Genomic DNA, 19,807 nt, shown 5'->3' on the forward strand with positions numbered 1-19,807 from the left:
CCACTTCTTCGCTAGACCCCGTTTCCTGGCCCCTTTGCACCCTTTCCAGGACCTCCGTCGCTGCCCTCCTTGTTCCGTCAACCCCCTAGCCCTTTATTTCCCCCTTGCCCCTCTCCCCCCCCTCGCTCGTCCTCCCACATCAACCTCCTCCGCCTTGGAACCCTCCCGATGAGCGCTGCCTGGTCCTGGGTTACCCCTGTAGCATGCTAACTCCAGTTACCTCTCTCTCTCTACTCTGGCACCAGGCTGTTTCTGCCTGGTCCTGGGTTACCCCTGTAGCATGCTAACTCCAGTTACCTCTCTCTCTCTACTCCGGCACCAGGCTGTTTCTGCCTGGTCCTGGGTTACCCCTGTAGCATGCTAACTCCAGTTACCTCTCTCTCTCTCTACTCTGGCACCAGGCTGTTTCTGCCTGTTTCCCAGTTAGCATGATGGATGGCTATCGTAGGCTGATACCCAGCCTGGCTCTTCCACTCGCTATCTCTTTACCTTTACTCTATCATTACTATATCCCCCTCCTACCCATTATTTTACCCCCCTCATACCCACCACTTTTATATTTACTTAAAGGGGCAATCTGCAGTTCAAACAATACAACTCAATCTCAGATTGCCCCTTGAAGGCCTTCTTTGAACTCCTCCCCTTTTAAAGCATGAGGGGATAAAGGGTGTAGTGGTGAGGAGAAGGGGGGGGATGTTTTAAACTGTCAAATTGCAATTGTTTTGTTTTGAAATTGATATGAATAATAATGATACAACATGGCCAATGTACGTATGGACTCCTGTTGTCTATGAATGCTGTGTAAATGCACTACCTCTTAATGTGATGTGCACGGTTTCTCTAACACCATTTCTCCATTCCCTGGGATACCCCACTGTTTCTCTAACACCATTTCTCCATTCCCCGGGATACCCCACTGTTTCTCTAACACCATTTCTCCATTCCCCGGGATACCCCACTGATTCTCTAACACCATTTCTCCATTCCCCGGGATACCCCACTGTTTCTCTAACACCATTTCTCCATTCCCCGGGATACCCCATTGCTCCTGTGGCTCCAGTGCTGCAATCCACAGCTTTGAATGGTTTCTATCTGCCTTTAGAGGCTGAAGTTAAAGTAATGGTTCACCCCAAAAGTTTCTTAGATGTTTTCTTGGATGTTTTAAGAAACAGAATTGGCACCCGTCTTATTCTATCCAAGATCAAGTCCATGAGGCGGGGTTAAGGATCTGTGGGTATTCAGTAGGGACGCTTTTCAGACATGAGATAAGTTGACTTAACATGGACTTAAGTAAAAAAATGTTGACTTATGTCCATGTTTTATTGACTTAAGTCCATGTTAAGTCTACTTATCACAAGTCTCAATCGGGCCCTAGGTGAATGGAGTGTACGATATTTTAGACCCCGTCTATGAGTTGGTATGATCCTCCTGAATGCTGTCATCTCATTGGTTGCACTGACGGTCCAGTTCCATACAGGCTCCTCCTTCTCAACATCACCAGCTGGCCTGTGGTGCACAACAACAAACTATGTATTTCTGTCTATCCCTCCTCCCTTCTTCCCTCTTTCATTTCTCAGCTGTACTCTTTCCCTCCTTAATTCCTTTCTTTATGTCCATCACTCCTGCTCTTCTCTCCTTATTCCCTCCTTCAATCTTTTGCACCTTCCCGCCATCTCTCCTTCAATCTTTCCCACCTTCTTTCCTTTACTCTGCCTTTCTTTTCTTCCTTCCTTCCCTCCTTCCCTCCTCCCTACAACTGTTATACTACCTTTCATTATGTCTTAATCTATTCTCCAATTTCTATAGTTTATTATTTATATATATATATATATACAGTCTTTCCTATTGTCTTTTCCTACCACTGTTTTACTGCCTGTCTTTTCACTGTTGTAATCTGTCTTTCTACCACTGTTTACCATGTCTCTCTGTGCCTGCCCCAGGTCTGTACCTTTCTATACATTTTGTTATGTATCACTCACTATCTATGTCACTCCTCTATCACTCTTTTGCATATTCCCTCCTTCTCCCTCCGTCTTTCTCTCCCTGTCTATCGATCTGTCTGTCCATCCATCCCCTTGTCCCTCTGACTCGATTTGTTCTTCCAGGAGGGGGGCGGGACCTTGACTTCTCAAACCCTCCCTGATTGGTCAATCTAGGTTGACTTTCATCAGGCCTGTCTAACCAGAACCCTTCTCCCCTCTCTGTGTGCTCCTGTCTGTGTATTCCGTCATCTCTGGTTGGTTGTTTGGATGTTGAGCTGAGGTTCCTGATGTAACCATTGGACGCTCATGTAACAAAACCGTCTCTGTGAATCTTCAGTGGTATTCATGAACGTGCTTTCTAGGGAAAATAGTGCACTAGTTTTGTACCTCGTCCTCCATATCCCATTTCACTTGTTAGTATATTAAAAAAAATTCCCAGAAGAATTCACTGTTAGCGAGTACGCTACAACCCGGGTTCACTCCCATTCATTTAACCGTTAACATTTTAGCTTTTGGTTTGGATGAACATGACGGCATCTGTAGTCATGTAGCCATCGACACCACCACAGACCAGCCAATGGAAGACCTCCCTGCTCCCGCCACACTCCATATATGGGCGAAACAACAAAAAGGACTGCTGAGGAGCTGTTTTGACAGAGGAAGTAGAATTTTCCTCCAGAGCCATATACAGTGCCTTCAGAAAGTATTCAAACCCCTTGACTTATTCCACATTTTTGTTGTGTTACAGCCTGAATTCTAAATTGATTAAGTATATATTTTTTTCAACCCCATAATGACAAAGTGAAAACATGTTTTTAGAAATGTTTGCAAATGTATTAACATTTTTATATTGAAATATCAAATTTACATAAGTATTCACACCCCTGAGTCAATACATGTTAGAATCACCTTTGGCAGCAATTACAGCTGTGAGTCTTTCTGGTAAGTCTCTAAGAGCTTTGCACACCTGGATTGTACAATACTTAAAACAATTCTTCAAGCTTTGGTCAAGTTGGTTGTTGATCATTGCTAGACAGCCATTCTCAAGTCTTGACGAAGATTTTCAAGCCGCTTTAAGTCAAAAACTGTAACTAGGCCACTCAGGAACATTCAATGTCGTCTTGGTAAACAACTCCATTGAATATTTGGCCTTGTGTTTTAGGTTATTGTCCTGCTGAAAGGTGAATTTGTCTCTCAATATCTGTTGGAAAGCAGACTGAACCAGGTGTTCCTCTAGGAATTTGCCTGTGCTTAGCTCTATTCCGGTAATTTGTATAAAAAAACTCCCTAGTCCTTGCCTATGACAAGCATACCCATAACATGATGCAGCGACCACCGTACTTGAAAATATGAAGAGTTGTACTCAGTGATGTGTTGTGTTGGATTTGCCCTGAACATAACACTTTATATTCCGGATATAAAGTTAATTTCTTTGCCATATTTTTTGCAGTTTTACTTTAGTGCCTTATTGCATACAGGATGCATGTTTTGGAATATTTTTTATTCTGTACAGGCTTCCTTCTTTTCACTCTGTCATTTAGGTTAGTATTGTGAAGTAACTACAATGTTGTTGATTCATCCTCAGTTTTCTCCTATGACAGCCATTAAACTCTGTAACTGTTTTAAAGTCACAATTGGCCTCATGGTGAAATGCCTAAGCAGTTTCTTTCCTCTCCGGCAACCGAGTTAGGAAGGACGCCTGTATCTTTGTAGTGACTGGGTGTATTGATACACCATCCAAAGTGTAATTAATAACTTCACCATGCTCAAAGGGATACATGTTTACAAATCTACCAATAGGTGCCATTCTTTGCGAGGCACTGGAAAACCTCCCTGGTCTTTGTGGTTGAATCTGTGTTGAAATTCATTGCTTGACTGAGGGACCTTACAGATAATTGTATGTTTGGTGTACAGAGATGAGGTAGTCATACAAAAATCATGTTAAACACTATTATTGCACACAGAGTGATTCCATGCAACTTATTATGTGACTTCTTAATTACATTTTTACTCCTGAACTTATTTAGGTTGCCATACCAAAGGGGTTGAATACTTATTGATTCAAAACATCCCAGCTTTTAATTTTGTATTCATTTATAAAAGTTTCAAAAAACATAATTCCACTTTGATATTATAGGGTATTATGTGTAGGCCAGTTTAATACATTTTAAATGCAGGCTGTAACATAAAAAAATGTGGAAAAAGTCAAGGGGTGTGAATACCTTCTGAAAGCACTGTGTGTATATATCAGGGTTGGGTTCAATTCCATTTCAATTGCAGTCAATTCAGGAAGTACAGTGAAATCGCAATTCTCTTCAATGTTTTTCAATGAGGAAAATGTGGAATTGGAACTTAATGAATTGATTGAAATGGAATTGACCCTAACCCAGGTATATATACATTTATAAACTGGGTGGTTCAAGCCCTGAATGGTGATTGTCTGACAGCCGTGGTATATCAGACTGTATACCACAGGTATGACAAAACAATTATTTTTACTGCTCTAATTACTTTGATAACCAGTTTATAATAGCAATAAGGCACCTCAGCGGTTTGTGATATATGGCCAATATACCACGGCTAAGGGCTGTTCTTATGCATGTCACAACACGGAGTGCCTGGACACACCCCTTAGCCGTTGTATATTGGCCATATACCACACCTCCTCGGGCCTTATTGCTTAAATATATGGCTGTGGTTGCCACTAAGCACTGACTGACCCAGGATCAGATCAGGTCTTAATTCTCCTAATGGTGAAGGTTATCAGATGGTTATGGTAATCTGATCCTAGATCTGTGGTTAAAGCAGGGGTGGGCAATTCTAACTCTGGAGGGCCAAAGTATTTGTTTCAGTCAAATAATCAGAGAGTCCTCAATTTAGACACTAATTAATTAATAACCAACTAGAAAGGGTCATTTTTCACGAAAAATTGTGTGACTTGCTTAGGCAGTCCAGAATAATTTTTATGTTGGTGGAAGAAGTTTAAATTGTTATTGGCTAGTATTGAAAAACTGAAGCTAGTTTAGTGGTGACTATTATATATACTTAGTGCTGGGCTGGAACAAAAGCCTGCACATCCGCCCTTCTCCAGAGCTTCAATTTCCCACTCTAGGCAACTTCTAACCTCTAAACCATTACTTTACCCTATTGTGCCACCTGGTGGGAGCATGCTGCGGTGCATCCTCTCCTTTCCTCTGTGTGTGTGTGATGTGTGGGTATACACACCTACACACAGATGTAGGTGTGTGTGTGTGTGTGTGTCCCTGCCTGAGTGTGTCTGATGCCAGCCCGAGGCCATGTTGTATCTCACACAGAACCGAACACCGTTAATGTTTCAGCGCATGGAGCCGCCCTCCCCCGGGGGAGGAGAAGGGGGAGGCCCCGACGGGACGGGAGGAGGGATGCCAGGGGTCAACGGCCTCCCCGCCACACAGCACGACCCCAACAGCATGTGAGTAGAACCGTACACACTCGTTCTCTCTTTATCTGTCACACACACACACGCATGCACACACACCCAGCATGACCCTAACAGCATGTGAGTAGTAGTGATGGGTTATACATATGCATACATGATATGTACATATACAAATACATACATACGTAAGCATGCCAACACTCACAGTATGCATACATACAGTAGAATACATATACTCATACTCACATATGCAGGTATGGAGGCAGGTAGCCTCGAGGTTAGAGCACTGTGCCAGCAACCAAAAGATTGCTGGTTTGAATACTGGAGCCGATAAGGTGAGAAAAAAAGTGTGACTTGAGCAAGGCACTTACCCCTAATTCCTCCAGGGGTGCTGTACAATGACGACCCTGCCGTGACCCCACTCTCTGCGGGTGTCTCAGGGGCAGTTGGGATATGCAACAACAACAAAAAACACTTGTATTACACACTTGTATCTAACAGGACAAATATAAGCAGCACCCCCCCCCTGCCAATTATTATTACAAGCATATAACCTGCACATACAAACACTTTGTAAATGTCTCTCATGGGGTCTGTTTCTTCTGTTTCTACACGGTTTGGCCTTTTTAGCTGCTGCCTTCCCCAATGACTCTATCTGTCTTCCTTCTCTGTGTGTCTCTGTCTTCCTTCTCTGTGTGTCTCTGTCTTCCTTCTCTGTGTGTCTCTGTCTTCCTTCTCTGTGTGTCTCTGTCTTCCTTGTCTCTCTGTCTTCCTTCTCTGTGTCTCTCTGTCTTCCTTCTCTGTGTGTCTGTCTTCCTTCTCTGTGTGTCTCTGTCTTCCTTCTCTGTGTGTCTCTGTCTTCCTTGTCTCTCTGTCTTCCTTCTCTGTGTCTCTCTGTCTTCCTTCTCTGTGTGTCTGTCTTCCTTCTCTGTGTGTCTCTGTCTTCCTTCTCTGTGTGTCTCTCTGTCTTCCTTCTCCTTCTCTGTGTGTCTCTCTGTCTTCCTTCTCCTTCTCTGTGTGTCTCTCTGTCTTCCTTCTCCTTCTCTGTGTGTCTCTCTGTCTTCCTTCTCTGTGTGTCTGTCTTCCTTCTCTGTGTGTCTCTGTCTTCCTTCTCTGTGTGTCTCTCTGTCTTCCTTCTCCTTCTATGTGTGTCTCTCTGTCTTCCTTCTCCTTCTCTGTGTGTCTCTCTGTCTTCCTTCTCCTTCTCTGTGTGTCTCTCTGTCTTCCTTCTCCTTCTCTGTGTGTCTCTCTGTCTTCCTTCTCCTTCTCTCTCTGTGTGTCTCTGTCTTCCTTCTCCTTCTCCTTCTCTGTGTGTCTCTGTCTTCCTTCTCCTTCTCATTCTCTGTGTGTCTCTCTGTCTTCCTTCTCCTTCTCCTTCTCTGTGTGTCTCTGTCTTCCTTCTCCTTCTCTGTGTGTCTCTGTCTTCCTTCTCCTTCTCCTTCTCTGTGTGTCTCTCTGTCTTCCTTCTCCTTCTCCTTCTCTGTGTGTCTCTGTCTTCCTTCTCCTTCTCCTTCTCTGTGTGTCTCTGTCTTCCTTCTCCTTCTCCTTCTCTGTGTGTCTCTCTGTCTTCCTTCTCCTTCTCCTTCTCTGTGTGTCTCTGTCTTCCTTCTCCTTCTCCTTCTCTGTGTGTCTCTCTGTCTTCCTTCTCCTTCTCCTTCTCTGTGTGTCTCTGTCTTCCTTCTCCTTCTTCTTCTCTGTGTGTCTCTGTCTTCCTTCTCCTTCTCCTTCTCTGTGTGTCTCTCTGTCTTCCTTCTCCTTCTCCTTCTCTGTGTGTCTCTGTCTTCCTTCTCCTTCTCCTTCTCTGTGTGTCTCTGTCTTCCTTCTCCTTCTCCTTCTCTGTGTGTCTCTGTCTTCCTTCTCCTTCTCCTTCTCTGTGTGTCTCTGTCTTCCTTCTCCTTCTCCTTCTCTGTGTGTCTCTGTGTGCTTATTTCTCTGGTGCCGTCAGACCTGTGTCTGTGTGTTTGTACTGTATTTGTAATTATCGAAGAGATAGTGTGGTTTTATTTGAGTGTGTGTTTTAGTCTGTGTGTGTGTGACTGTGTGTATTCACAAACATACATATGCATGTATACCTATGTATACCGTGTGATTGAGTAGGTGTATGTATTTGAGGTGTGTGTGTGTGTGTGTGTGTGTGTTCATGAGTGCGTGCATGCATATCTGGGTTTTCGTTACAGTATATAAGCCACTAACATCCTCCATGTGTGCATTCGTGCCTGTCTCTCTGTGTGTGTGTGTGTGTGTGTGTGTGTGTGTGTGTGTGTGTGTGTGTGTGTGTGTGTGTGTGTGTGTGTGTGTGTGTGTGTGTGTGTGTGTGTGTGTGTGTGTGTGTGTGTGTGTGCGCGTGTGTGTGTGTGTGAGTGCTTGTGTGTGTGTGTGTGCGAGTGCTTGTGTGTACCAGACCTCCAGAGGGTGGGATGACAGAGAGCCAGTCGTGGGTGACAGCTAAAGCTCAGGAGATGTTTAACAAGACGGGCAACTGGAGCCCAGAGAGACCCTACCCCGACCATCTCCATGACAACAGACACAACCCCCAGGTAACGCAGCACAAACATATAACAAACACACGCAGTTCACCGTGGTAACGCAGTAACCGCACAAACTGAGGCCCGACTGTGATTCTATTGAGGTTTTGGGACAGTACAGTGGCTGTTAGTGTATAGGCCTACAGTTGTTCCATTGTGTCCTATAGGAGTAAACATGATGATGTCATATACTCTACACTAAATGATAACTTACAGTCATGCAATGCAGGATTGGCGCGTGTTTTAAAGATATCTGTAAAGCTTATATTCTGGTAAGTTGTTGACAACACATGATCCTTTTCTGGAGAATGTCACTCCATTGGTATATATTTCATCCTTATTCCTAACTGGTAGAAGGAAATGACTGTCAATACTGCTAGTCAGCCTGTATTTATCCTGGTGATTCACTGAGAAGGGCTTGATTGGTCAAGAGATGGACAATATTCCACCCCTCTCAGCTGTGCTGCTCTGAGTCAACTTTTGGACTGTTTGTGTCGCCCCGCTCAAGGTCTTCCTCGTCAATCTATCTCACTCTCCCTATATCTACGTTTCACTCAGTGAAGTAACTATGTTCAACCTCCCACCCCTTACTGACACACTCTCTTTCTGTCCTCTCTCACTCTCTCGCGTCTCTCTCCAACACTCTCATGCATCTCTTGGCCCATCCTCACTGCCCCCTGGCTCAAACCAAGTCTTGGGCCTACAGGTGGGTGGTAGATGGGCTCCCCCCACTCTCTCTACCTGTTGGACTGTGCCAAGCCCACCCTGGTCTCATCTCTCTCAGTCAAATTAGTGAAGAACCATAGATATGCATGTTTTGTGTGTTTTGTTATACTGTATAAAAACATAGAGAGACAGTGCATTCGGAAAATATTCAGACCCTTTGAGTTTTTACACATTTTGTTACGTTACAGCCTTATTCTAAAATGGATTAAATAGTTTTTTCCCCCTTCATCAATCTACACACAATAGCCCATAATGACAAAGGATAAACTGTTTCTTTTTTATTTTTACAAATGTATAAATAAATAAACCCCAGAAATATCACATAAGTATTCCATTTACTCAGTACTTTGTTGAGGCACCTTTGGCAGTGATTACAGCCTCAAGTTTTTGGGGGTATGACACTACAAGCTTGGCACACTTGTATTTGGGGAATTTCTCCCATTCTTCTCTGCAGATCCTCTCAAGCTCTGTCAGGTTGGATGGGGAGCGTCGCTGCACAGCTATTTTCAGGTCTCTCCAGTGTCGTGTCTTTGGCATCATAAAACTGAAGGCTGTTTAGTTTATCAAATCAATTCTCTGTAATTATTATTACGTGATTAACTAATCAGTTAAATGTAATTAACTAGGAGTCGGGGCACCAAGGAAAATATTCAGATTACAAAGTTAGAATTTTCCTAATATAACTTTCAGATATTTTAATATCTGATCAATTAGTCTTCTAATTAATGAATTATTCTTTACCTCACATTAGTCTCACTCCAAACGTCGTAAATTGTTGGTTATCTGCACAAACCCAGTCTTCACTATGAGTCATCCATACATCAATTGTCTCAATCATTTATTTATTAACTAACTAAATAATCACAGAAATGCACAAACAAACAAGTAGATATGGTTACAAGGAAATGATAGGGGAATGTGCCCTAGTGGGCTAAACCGGCATGGCGACTTGTTAGACAGAGGGACTGAGAAGGGCGCGACAGATAAGAGACTACAAAGTTGATAATTATAACAATTGAAATGCTAATCCTTTGCACATGAACGCTCACTCATTCAGGAATAATTGCAATCAATATATATATTTACGCTCAGTGTGTCGTCGTGATCTCTGTTGGAAAGTTTGTTTCTGTTGGAGAGTTTGTCCTCCCTCTCTCTCTGCCGTGGTTAGAATGGATAGTTCAGAGTAACATTCAACAATGTTGTTATAGAATAGATGTTTCGGCGGTTGTCGGCCTTCACATTCACGGGTACTTAATTTCTAGCTGCAGACTAGTAATTAGTATTGAAGAGTAGCTCTTATTCTGTCGGATCGATAGTCTCAGAGTTTAACCACGTGGTATGGTTAATCTTGACGGGCTCGTCCCGTATGCGGGACGGACATCCAGCGAAAAATCCTATCGCCATTAGCGTAACAAAATGTAATATTTTTTTGTTTTCAAATATAGGACTATGTTATATCGTTTTATAGATATACCTCTCCTGAATCGAACCACGTTGTCCGATTTCAAAAAGGCTTTACAGCAAAAGCAAAACATTAGATTATGTTATGTTAGAGGAGTATATCGTCAAAGTATTCACATAGCCATTTTCAGACCAACCACATGCATCACAAATAACCAAAAAACAGCTAAATGCAGCACTAACCTTTGACAATCTTCATCAGATGACACTCCTAGGACATCATGTTACACAATACATGCATTCTTTTGTTCGATAAAGTTCATATTTATATATAAAAACAGCATTTTACATCGGCGCGTGACGTTGACTAACTATTTTCCCTCAAATGCGTCCGGTGAAACAGCGCTACAATTTACTAAATTACTATTCGAACATAAAACATAAAATGTAATTTTGTCATTCTAAGATTTATAGATTAGCATCTCTTGAAAGCACCTGCAATGCCAGATTTAAAAATAACTTTACTGGGTAATCACACTTTGCGATAAAAGGGGATGCGATACTCAGAAAAATAGGCTAGCAATACAGGTTAGCGCCATCTTGGAACAATCGCATATCAAATCTAGTCTTGTATACTATTGTCAATAATCCCTTACCTTTGATTATCTTCATCAGAAGGCACTTCCAGGCATCCCAGGTCCACAACAAATGTATTTTCGTTCGAAAAAGTTAATCCTTTATGTCTTCTTGTTAGCGCGTTCTGAAGGCTGCACCAAAAGTACCGTCGTGCGCGGGACTCCTCTCTTACCAAAATAGATTTTTTTTAATTTAAGTTCGTTCAAACATGTCAAACGTTGTATAACATAAATCTTTAGGGCCTTTTTCAACCAGAGCTCCAATAACATTCAAGGGGGACGATTGCATTGTCTTTCAAAACGTTTCGAAAGGGGAGGGTAGCCAGGGGCGCCGGCGTCATAATGGTGATGGCCCTCCCCATGTGACCACTTTCCACAGATTCTCATTCTGTCAGTTTTCACAGTAGAAGGCTCAAACCACTTTGTAAAGACTGTGGACATCTAGTGGAAGCAATAGGAAGTACTCAATGAACCATTGCTCACGGTGTGATTTATAGGCAAAGTGATGAAGTTGAGTCCGCAATTCAGAATTCCACTTCCTGTTACGATCTGTCTCGGGGTTTTGACTGAGTTCTGTTATACTCAGACACCATTCAAACAGTTTTAGAAACTTTAGGGTGTTTTCTATCCACAAGTATTAATTATATGCTTATCCTAACTTCTGAGTTTGAGTAGGAGGCCGTTTAAAATGGGCACACATTTTTTTTCAAAAATCGCTTTAGCGCCCCCTATCCTAGGCGACCGTCAAGAGGTTAAGAATTCAGCAATCTACTCAAACCTTAGCCCTCTTGGTTATCAAGGTAAGCTGGTCTGGGCTCAAACCTTAGCCCTCTCATAATTTAGGTAAGCTTGGTCTCAAGATAAATTCCCAAGGTGGGGGTTATATTCGGAAGAGCAGAAAGGGGTTGTCCCATGATGCCAGATCAATGTCTGTGCTCATGGGACGGGCCAAGGATTTAGTTAAACTCCCAAGGGAATTGGAGTTTCCTTCATTAAACATTTAAAATCACATTAAATAGTTTCATATTTACTCAATCATTTTAGACAACAATTAGATGCAAGCCTCACAACTGAGACTCTTATATAAACAGAGTTATGGTAATGTTTCACAAAATTGTACAAAACGGACCAGTTTGTAGCTGGCTACTTCACCGACCGTTTATACATTCTCCAGAGCATGAATATTGTTCAGTTCTCAAGTTCTGTGATGTGAAAGAAATTCCTTTGTTCTCTCTATGAAAACTCACTCTCTCTTATACTCTGGCCATTCTCTCCAGGAATTTACGACCTGAGATAACAGCAGCCTGGGTGTAGGGGAGAGAGAGAGGGGGAAGGCACGCTATACCCAAAGAGGGCCACATCATGACACCAGAGATGTTCGATTGGGTTCAAGTCCAGGCTCTGGCTGGGCCACTCATGGACATTCAGAGACTTTTCCCGAAGCCACTCCTGCGTTGTCTTGGCTGTGTGCTTAGGGTCATTGTCCTGTTGGAAGGTGAACCTTCACCCCAGTCTGAGGTCCTGAACACTCTGGAGCAGGTTTTCATCAAGGATCTCTCTGTACTTTGCTTCATTCATCTTTCCCTCAATCCTGACTAGTCTCTCAGTCCCTGCCACTGGAAAACCTCCCCACAGCATGATGCTGCCACCACCATGCTTCACCGTAGGGATGGTGCCAGGTATCCTCTAGACGTGACTCTTGGCATTCATGCCAAGAAGTTCAATCTTGGTTTCATCAGACCAGAGAATCTTGTTTCTCATGGTCTGAGAGTCTTTAGGTGCCTTTTGGCCAACCAAGCGGGCTGTCATGTGCCTTTTACTGAGAAGTGGCTTCCGCCTGGCCACTTTACCATAAAGGCCTGATTGGTGGAGTGCTGCAGAGATGGTTGTCCTTCTGGAAAGTTCTTCCATCTCCACAGACGAACTCTGGAGCTCTGTCAGAGTGAACATCGGGTTCTTGGTCACCTCCCTGACCAAGGCTCTTCTCGCCCGATTGCTCAGTTTGTCTGTGTGGCCAGCTCTAGGAAGAGTCTTGGTGGTTCCAAACTTCTTCCATTTAAGAATGATGGAGGCCACTATGATCTTGGGGACCTTCAATGCTGCAGACATTTTTTGATACCCTTCTCCAGATCTGTGCCTCGACACAATCCTGTCTTGGAGCTCTACAGACAATTCCTTTGACCTCATGGCTTGGATTTTGCTCTGACATGCACTGTCAACTGTGGGACATTATATAGACAGTTATGTGCCTTTCCATATCATGTGCAATCAATTGAATTTACCACAGGTGGACTCCAATCAAGTTGTAGAAACATCTCAAGGATGATGAATGGAAACAGGATGCACCTGAGCTCAATTTCGAGTCTCATAGCAAAGGGTCTAAATACTTATGTAAATGAGGTATTTCTGTTTTTTATTTTTAATACATTTGCTAAAATGTATAAAAACCTGTTTTTGCTTTGTCATTATGGGATATTGTGTGTCGATTGATGTGGATACATTTAAAAAAAAATCCATTTTAGAATAAGGCTGTACCGTAACAAAATGTGTAAAAAGTTATGGGTTCTAAAAACTTTTCGAATGCACTGTACATGACGCTGTTACAGTATCTATGGTTCTGTGGGAAAAAATGTCTACATACTGCTGCCTGCTGCCCGTTTAAGGACCAGATAAACAGACATACAATGGAGAGGCTTCCTTATTTTATAGCTACTTCACAGCCAAGTTGGCCAGTGGAGACAAGACAATATATCTATTGAATAAGAACTACACAACTAACTACAGAATAGTTCAAAAGCATAGAATTATATTCAATTATAGAATCACTTACGATTCACTCATTCCAAAACTATCAAAAGGCCCCTCGCTCTGAGACTCCTGCTCCAAGTCGGCAGTGGTCACGCACCCTCTGGTCTCTTTTTTGCAGACGCTAGAGATGAGAGAGATTGGGCGGGACGGGTACTCGGACACTGAGCCCTGTCACCCAATGCGAATGGACAGGCATGGTCGGACCATCTCCATGCCCCGCCTCTCAGACGACAACCAAGTGAGCACCTTCATCCCCATCATCATCATCATCATCATAAACCCTCCATTCCTCCTCCTCATCCCTCTACTCTTTCCCCTCTGTCCTCCTCCTCCTTTCCCTCGCTCTGACTATCCACTCTGACCTGTATTTGTGCTTCTAGTTCCGACCATGCAGTAATATCCAACGAGTAATCTAACCTAACAATTTCACAACAATTACCTTACACACACAAGTGTAAAGGAATGAATAAGAATATGTACATTAAAAAAATATATGAAATGAGTGATGGTATAGAACGGCATAGGCAAGATGCAGTGGATGGTATAGAGTACAGTATATACATATGAGATGAGTAATGTAGGGTATGAAAACATTATATGAAGTGGCATTGTTTAAAGTGGCTAGTGATACATTTATTACATCATTTTTTACATTATTAAAGTGGCTGGAGAAGAGTCAGTATGTTGGCAGCAGCCACTCAATGTTAGTGATGGCTGTTTAACAGTCTGATGGCCTTGAGATAGAAGCTGTTTTTCAGTCTCTCGGTCCCTGCTATTTGGATCCCCATTAGCTTTTGCGGAGGCAGCAGATACTCTTCCTGGGGTCCACAAAACCACTAAACATGACAAGTAACAAAACAGTGATACACTGATAGACAAGGACAGCCACACACATTTAAAATACAACCATATACAAACAATACAACTACAAAAATACAAGTAATAATACAAAAAATATATATAATGTGTGGGTTAAAGTGTGTCTGTCTGTGTGTGTGTGTCAAGCCCCTGTTTGTTAAGACTACTACTGATAAAGTGATATGTCTTAGAAACATTTTGGAGTGATGTATCACTTTAAAACTAGTTTCCTTACACTCTTAACAGGGTGGTGATAACAGTGTGGCGCATTTTAATGCTAATTTAAAGAGCTAAATATTAGCATGGAGGTACGCTAATGCTAACTTAAATAATGAACTATTAGCATGGAGATATGCTAATGCTAACTGAAAGATGGAATCCACAGTAGGGGGAAACAGCCCCATTGTCCGTTGTTATTGATTTTGTTGCCGAGCTGAGGAGTGCAGCAAAAATTCCAGTACATTTTACCCTCTTCTATCGCGCGTGCAATGATGCCCGAGGGGAAAAAACAGCATTCGATGTTTGTGGTAACTTCTTTGTTGTTGTAAAGTTATAAACGGACGTGTCAGTTTCACCATTAAGGATTCCAGCTTTAAAGCAGCCAGGTCACTCAAGATTCACTTTGAAATTGAACCTCCATCCATGTCCCAAGGACGTTGGGAGATGCCTTCAAAACCTGCCACTAGGGCAACTGTGAGCACTGTTACCAACAAGTAGGCTTGGGTGTTAGGGATGGGTCAGAGGGTCACATGTTCAATCCCAGTGCTAGACACTATTTATTTTAATGTTGAACCCTATCCCAAACCCTTAACCATTCAAAATGAATGCCTACATTTAACCAGACACAAGGCGCCTTGCCAAGAGGCTCTACCCATCGACCGTGTCAAAAACAATTTAGAAATGTAACATTTGGACCAACTTGGAAATTTGACGTTTTGAGAAACGTGGATAAACGTCTGAATCTGAAATCAAATTGGTCGAACAGTCAGATCTTGTTGCTTTAAAGAGTGAAATATTAGCATGGAAATATTGGGTAACAGAGCAGTCTGGATACGTCTTTCATCCACAAAGCACATACTTGCCTAGCCCTCCTCATCTCACATCCTCCCTCCCCTTCTCCCTCCTTCCCCTGGTGTGCTTCCCATCCCCATTACATCCATCCTATCCATGCTCATTCCCATAGTAGCCTTGGTGTGTCTGTCTGCTGTCTGCTGTGGCCAGAGGTCTTGGTTTGTTGGGAGAGGGTGTGAACTGAGAAGGACAATACAGGTGGTACCTCTTTTACCTCAAACATCTGTGTATTTCAAGAAAAGCTTTCGCCAAAATGTCCCGCAATCCCCAGGACAGAATCTTGCAGGAAAAACACACGCACACACCCACATGGAACTGTTTTGTTTACGTGTTCACAGTACAATAAAGCATCTGGCTGCAGTCATACACACACATACACTGGCATGCACACACACACACACATACTCACCCACATTGTCATCAAACCATGTACTCTCACTCTGGTCTGGTGTCATCAAGTCTGTTGGTTACTGTTAGACTGTAGCAGTGTGTTGTCTGTTGGTTACTGTTAGACTGTAGCAGTGTGTTGTCTGTTGGTTACTGTTAGACTGTAGCAGTGTGTTGTCTGTTGGTTACTGTGAGACTGTAGCAGTGTGTTGTCTGTTGGTTACTGTTAGACTGTAGCAGTGTGTTGTCTGTTGGTTACTGTTAGACTGTAGCAGTGTGTTGTCTGTTGGTTACTGTTAGACTGTAGCAGTGTGTTGTCTGTTGGTTACTGTTAGACTGTAGCAGTGTGTTGTCTGTTGGTTACTGTAAGACTGTAGCAGTGTGTTGTCTGTTGGTTACTGTTAGACTGTAGCAGTGTGTTGTCTGTTGGTTACTGTTAGACTGTAGCAGTGTGTTGTCTGTTGGTTACTGTAAGACTGTAGCAGTGTGTTGTCTGTTGGTTACTGTAAGACGGTAGCAGTGTGTTGTCTGTTGGTTACTGTAAGACTGTAGCAGTGTGTTGTCTGTTGGTTACTGTAAGACTGTAGCAGTGTGTTGTCTGTTGGTTACTGTAAGACTGTAGCAGTGTGTTGTCTGTTGGTTACTGTTAGACTGTAGCAGTGTGTTGTCTGTTGGTTACTGTAAGACTGTAGCAGTGTGTTGTCTGTTGGTTACTGTTAGACTGTAGCAGTGTGTTGTCTGTTGGTTACTGTTAGACTGTAGCAGTGTGTTGTCTGTTGGTTACTGTAAGACTGTAGCAGTGTGTTGTCTGTTGGTTACTGTTAGACTGTAGCAGTGTGTTGTCTGTTGGTTACTGTTAGACTGTAGCAGTGTGTTGTCTGTTGGTTACTGTTAGACTGTAGCAGTGTGTTGTCTGGTGGTTACTGTTAGACTGTAGCAGTGTGTTGTCTGTTGGTTACTGTAAGACTGTAGCAGTGTGTTGTCTGTTGGTTACTGTGAGACTGTAGCAGTGTGTTGTCTGTTGGTTACTGTAAGACTGTAGCAGTGTGTTGTCTGTTGGTTACTGTTAGACTGTAGCAGTGTGTTGTCTGTTGGTTACTGTTAGACTGTAGCAGTGTGTTGTCTGTTGGTTACTGTAAGACTGTAGCAGTGTGTTGTCTGTTGGTTACTGTTAGACTGTAGCAGTGTGTTGTCTGTTGGTTACTGTAAGACTGTAGCAGTGTGTTGTCTGTTGGTTACTGTAAGACTGTAGCAGTGTGTTGTCTGTTGGTTACTGTAAGACTGTAGCAGTGTGTTGTCTGTTGGTTACTGTAAGACTGTAGCAGTGTGTTGTCTGTTGGTTACTGTAAGACTGTAGCAGTGTGTTGTCTGTTGGTTACTGTAAGACTGTAGCAGTGTGTTGTCTGTTGGTTACTGTAAGACTGTAGCAGTGTGTTGTCTGTTGGTTACTGTAAGACTGTAGCAGTGTGTTGTCTGGTGTCATCAAGTCTGTTGGTTACTGACTGAGTATATGAGTGTAAGAGAGGAACACACACACTAAGAGGTGTGTGTGTGTGTGTGTGTGTGTGTGTGTGTGTGTGTGTGTGTGTGTGTGTGTGTGTGTGTGTGTGTGTGTGTGTGTGTGTGTGTGTGTGTGTGTGTGTGTGTGTGTGTGTGTGTGTGTGGTTAGCATAGAAGCGTAGTAGTGTTTAGTAGTGGAATATGTTGCGTTATACTGTATCTGAAAAGCTTTAGTGTGGCATCGGTAGTGTGGTAGTATAAGACCACATGGCACCCTTTTCCCTTTGTAGTGCACTGCTTTTGACCAGATCCCATATTTTAGGGCTCTGGTCAAAAGTAATGCATTTTGTAGAGATTAGGGTGCCATTTGGAACACAGGCTAATAGCCTGTAGACTGTATAGTATGAAACACCACCACCTGTGCTCTCCTCACTGACTGTGTCTAACACTGCTCTGCCCTACAGAGTGTACACGATGCTGCGGTAAGTGTGCGTGCGTGGGTGTGTGTCAGTGAGCAACGTTTTTTATTGTCTCTCTTTTCCTCTCACTCTCTCTCTCACCCTCCTCTCTCTTGTGTGTGCTCGTTGGCCCTTCACAATTAACTGGATCTCTCTATTGTTCTGCTCTCTTCTCTTCTTCCTTTTAACCTCCCTGCCCTCTGTCTCATCCTCCCTTCTCTCCTTTCCTCATCATGTTCTTTCTCTACCTCATTCCCAACTTTTTTACCTTCCTTCATCCTCCGTTTCCCATCCCTCCCCCTCATACCAACCCTACCTCTCTTTCTATACCCAACCCTTTCCTCCTCCCCACTCATCCTTTTCCCCTCATCCTTCTCTCCCCCCTTCCTCTCTCCATCCCTCTCGCTCCCTGGGTCTTGGTGGCTATGCTGTGCCCAATGGCTCTGTCCTCCGGTGCTGTTTGTTTTTGTCTCTCCCTTCCTCTCCTTTCCTCTCCCTTCTTCTCCACTCCCTTCTTCTCCGCTCCCTTCCTCTCCTCTCCTCTCCCTTCTCCTCTCCCTTCCTCTCCGCTTCCTTCTTCTCCTCTCCCTTCCTCTCCGCTCCCTTCCTCTCCTCTCCTCTCCCTTCTTCTCCTCTCCTCTCCTCTCCTCTCCGCTTCCTTCTTCTCCTCTCCCTTCCTCTCCGCTTCCTTCTTCTCCTCTCCCTTCCTCTCCGCTTCCTTCTTCTCCTCTCCCTTCCTCTCCGCTTCCTTCTTCTCCTCTCCCTTCCTCTCCGCTTCCTTCTTCTCCTCTCCCTTCCTCTCCGCTTCCTTCTTCTCCTCTCCTTTCCTTTCCCTTCTTCTCCTCTCCCTTCTTCTCCCTTCTCTCTTCCTCTCCTCTCCTCTCCCTCTCCTTTCCTCTCCCTTATTCTCCTCTCCTCTCCTTTCCTCTCCCTTCCTCTCCTCTCCCTTCCTCTCCGCTCCCTTCTTTTCCGCTCCCTTCCTCGCCTCTCCGTTCTTCTTTTCTCCCTTCCTCTTCTCTCCCTTCCTATCCTCTCCCTTCCTATCCTCTCTATTCCTCTCTCTTCCTCTTCTCTCCCTTCCTATCCTCTCTCTTCCTATCCTCTCCCTTTTTCTCCTCTCCCTCTCCTATCCTTTCCCTGCCTTCCTTTCCTCTCTGTGGCTTCATGACTGTGTGTGTGGCTCTCTGCTCCTCTCCTCTCTGTGTGCCTGTCTGACTACAGCGGAGACGACACAGGCCCCGTGGACATAACCACCTCAGTGTATGTACCCCTGTCTCTCCCTCTCTGTCTCTTTATCTATCTTCTGTTCATTTTATTTCTCTCTCTTTTTTAATGTACCCCTGTCTTCCCACTATCTCTCTGTCTCTCTACCTCTCCCCTATCTCTCTATCTCTGTCTTTCTCTAGCTCAAAAAAATCCTCTCTCTCTCCTCTCTCTCTCTCTCTCTCTCTCTCTCTCTCTCTCTCTCTCTCTCTGTGTTTTCCCGTCTGTCTTTCATCTTGTTTCTATGTTCTCCTGTACTCTCCCCTCTCTCTCCGATCCTTTTGTCCCAGTAATGTTTTGTGCTGCCCCCCCCCCCCCCCACACCCTCTGTCCTGTATGCCTGTGTTGCAGTGTTGGTCCACATGGTCTAGAAGGAGGGTCTGCTTGTCTGCTTGTCTGTCTGTCTGTCTGTCTGTCTGTCTGTGATTGTCTGTCTGCTGTCTTTGTATGTTTGAGTTTGCGATTGCCTCTTGCATTGCCTCTGGGTCGACAGCAAATGTTGAAGCATGATATCGCTAGACGGAAATTGTTGACCAATACATAAACATGGTCTTGGCATGTCAGTCACACCGTGCATGGTTTACCATATTGGATATTGGACGCTCTTTGGAAGCCAATTGTGTGTGTGAATGTCTGGTTACTGCACATGATATGCCATGCTTCATAGCTAAGCTACATATGGAAGCCAGTCTGAACCACAGAATGCAGCTTGTGAGCTCAGTGGGTGTGTGTATTTCTGCGTGTGAGTTGAATGTCCAGCTACTTGAGGAGTACG

General features: G+C 43.7%; 1 protein-coding gene across 10 annotated transcripts in view; it reads left to right on the forward strand.

Annotated features, from left to right (window-relative positions):
* LOC106594976 (voltage-dependent P/Q-type calcium channel subunit alpha-1A) overlaps positions 1-19,807 on the forward strand; it is a 269,165-nt gene that overhangs the window by 237,918 nt on the left and 11,440 nt on the right. For 3 of the 10 annotated variants that reach the window (XM_045708222.1, XM_045708262.1, XM_045708266.1), the window contains 4 exons: positions 5,297-5,433; positions 7,802-7,937; positions 13,614-13,733; positions 18,991-19,029. In XM_045708222.1, coding sequence (XP_045564178.1) covers positions 5,297-5,433; positions 7,802-7,937; positions 13,614-13,733; positions 18,991-19,029 — 432 coding nt within the window. Of the gene's footprint in view, positions 1-5,296; positions 5,434-7,801; positions 7,938-13,613; positions 13,734-17,775; positions 17,794-18,990; positions 19,030-19,807 lie in introns of all 10 variants that reach the window. The other 7 variants (XM_045708234.1, XM_045708245.1, XM_045708256.1 and 4 more) reach the window with 4 other exon arrangements.

The sequence above is a fragment of the Salmo salar genome, chromosome ssa02 (assembly GCF_905237065.1).
Source record: "Salmo salar chromosome ssa02, Ssal_v3.1, whole genome shotgun sequence".
NCBI lineage: Eukaryota > Metazoa > Chordata > Actinopteri > Salmoniformes > Salmonidae > Salmo > Salmo salar.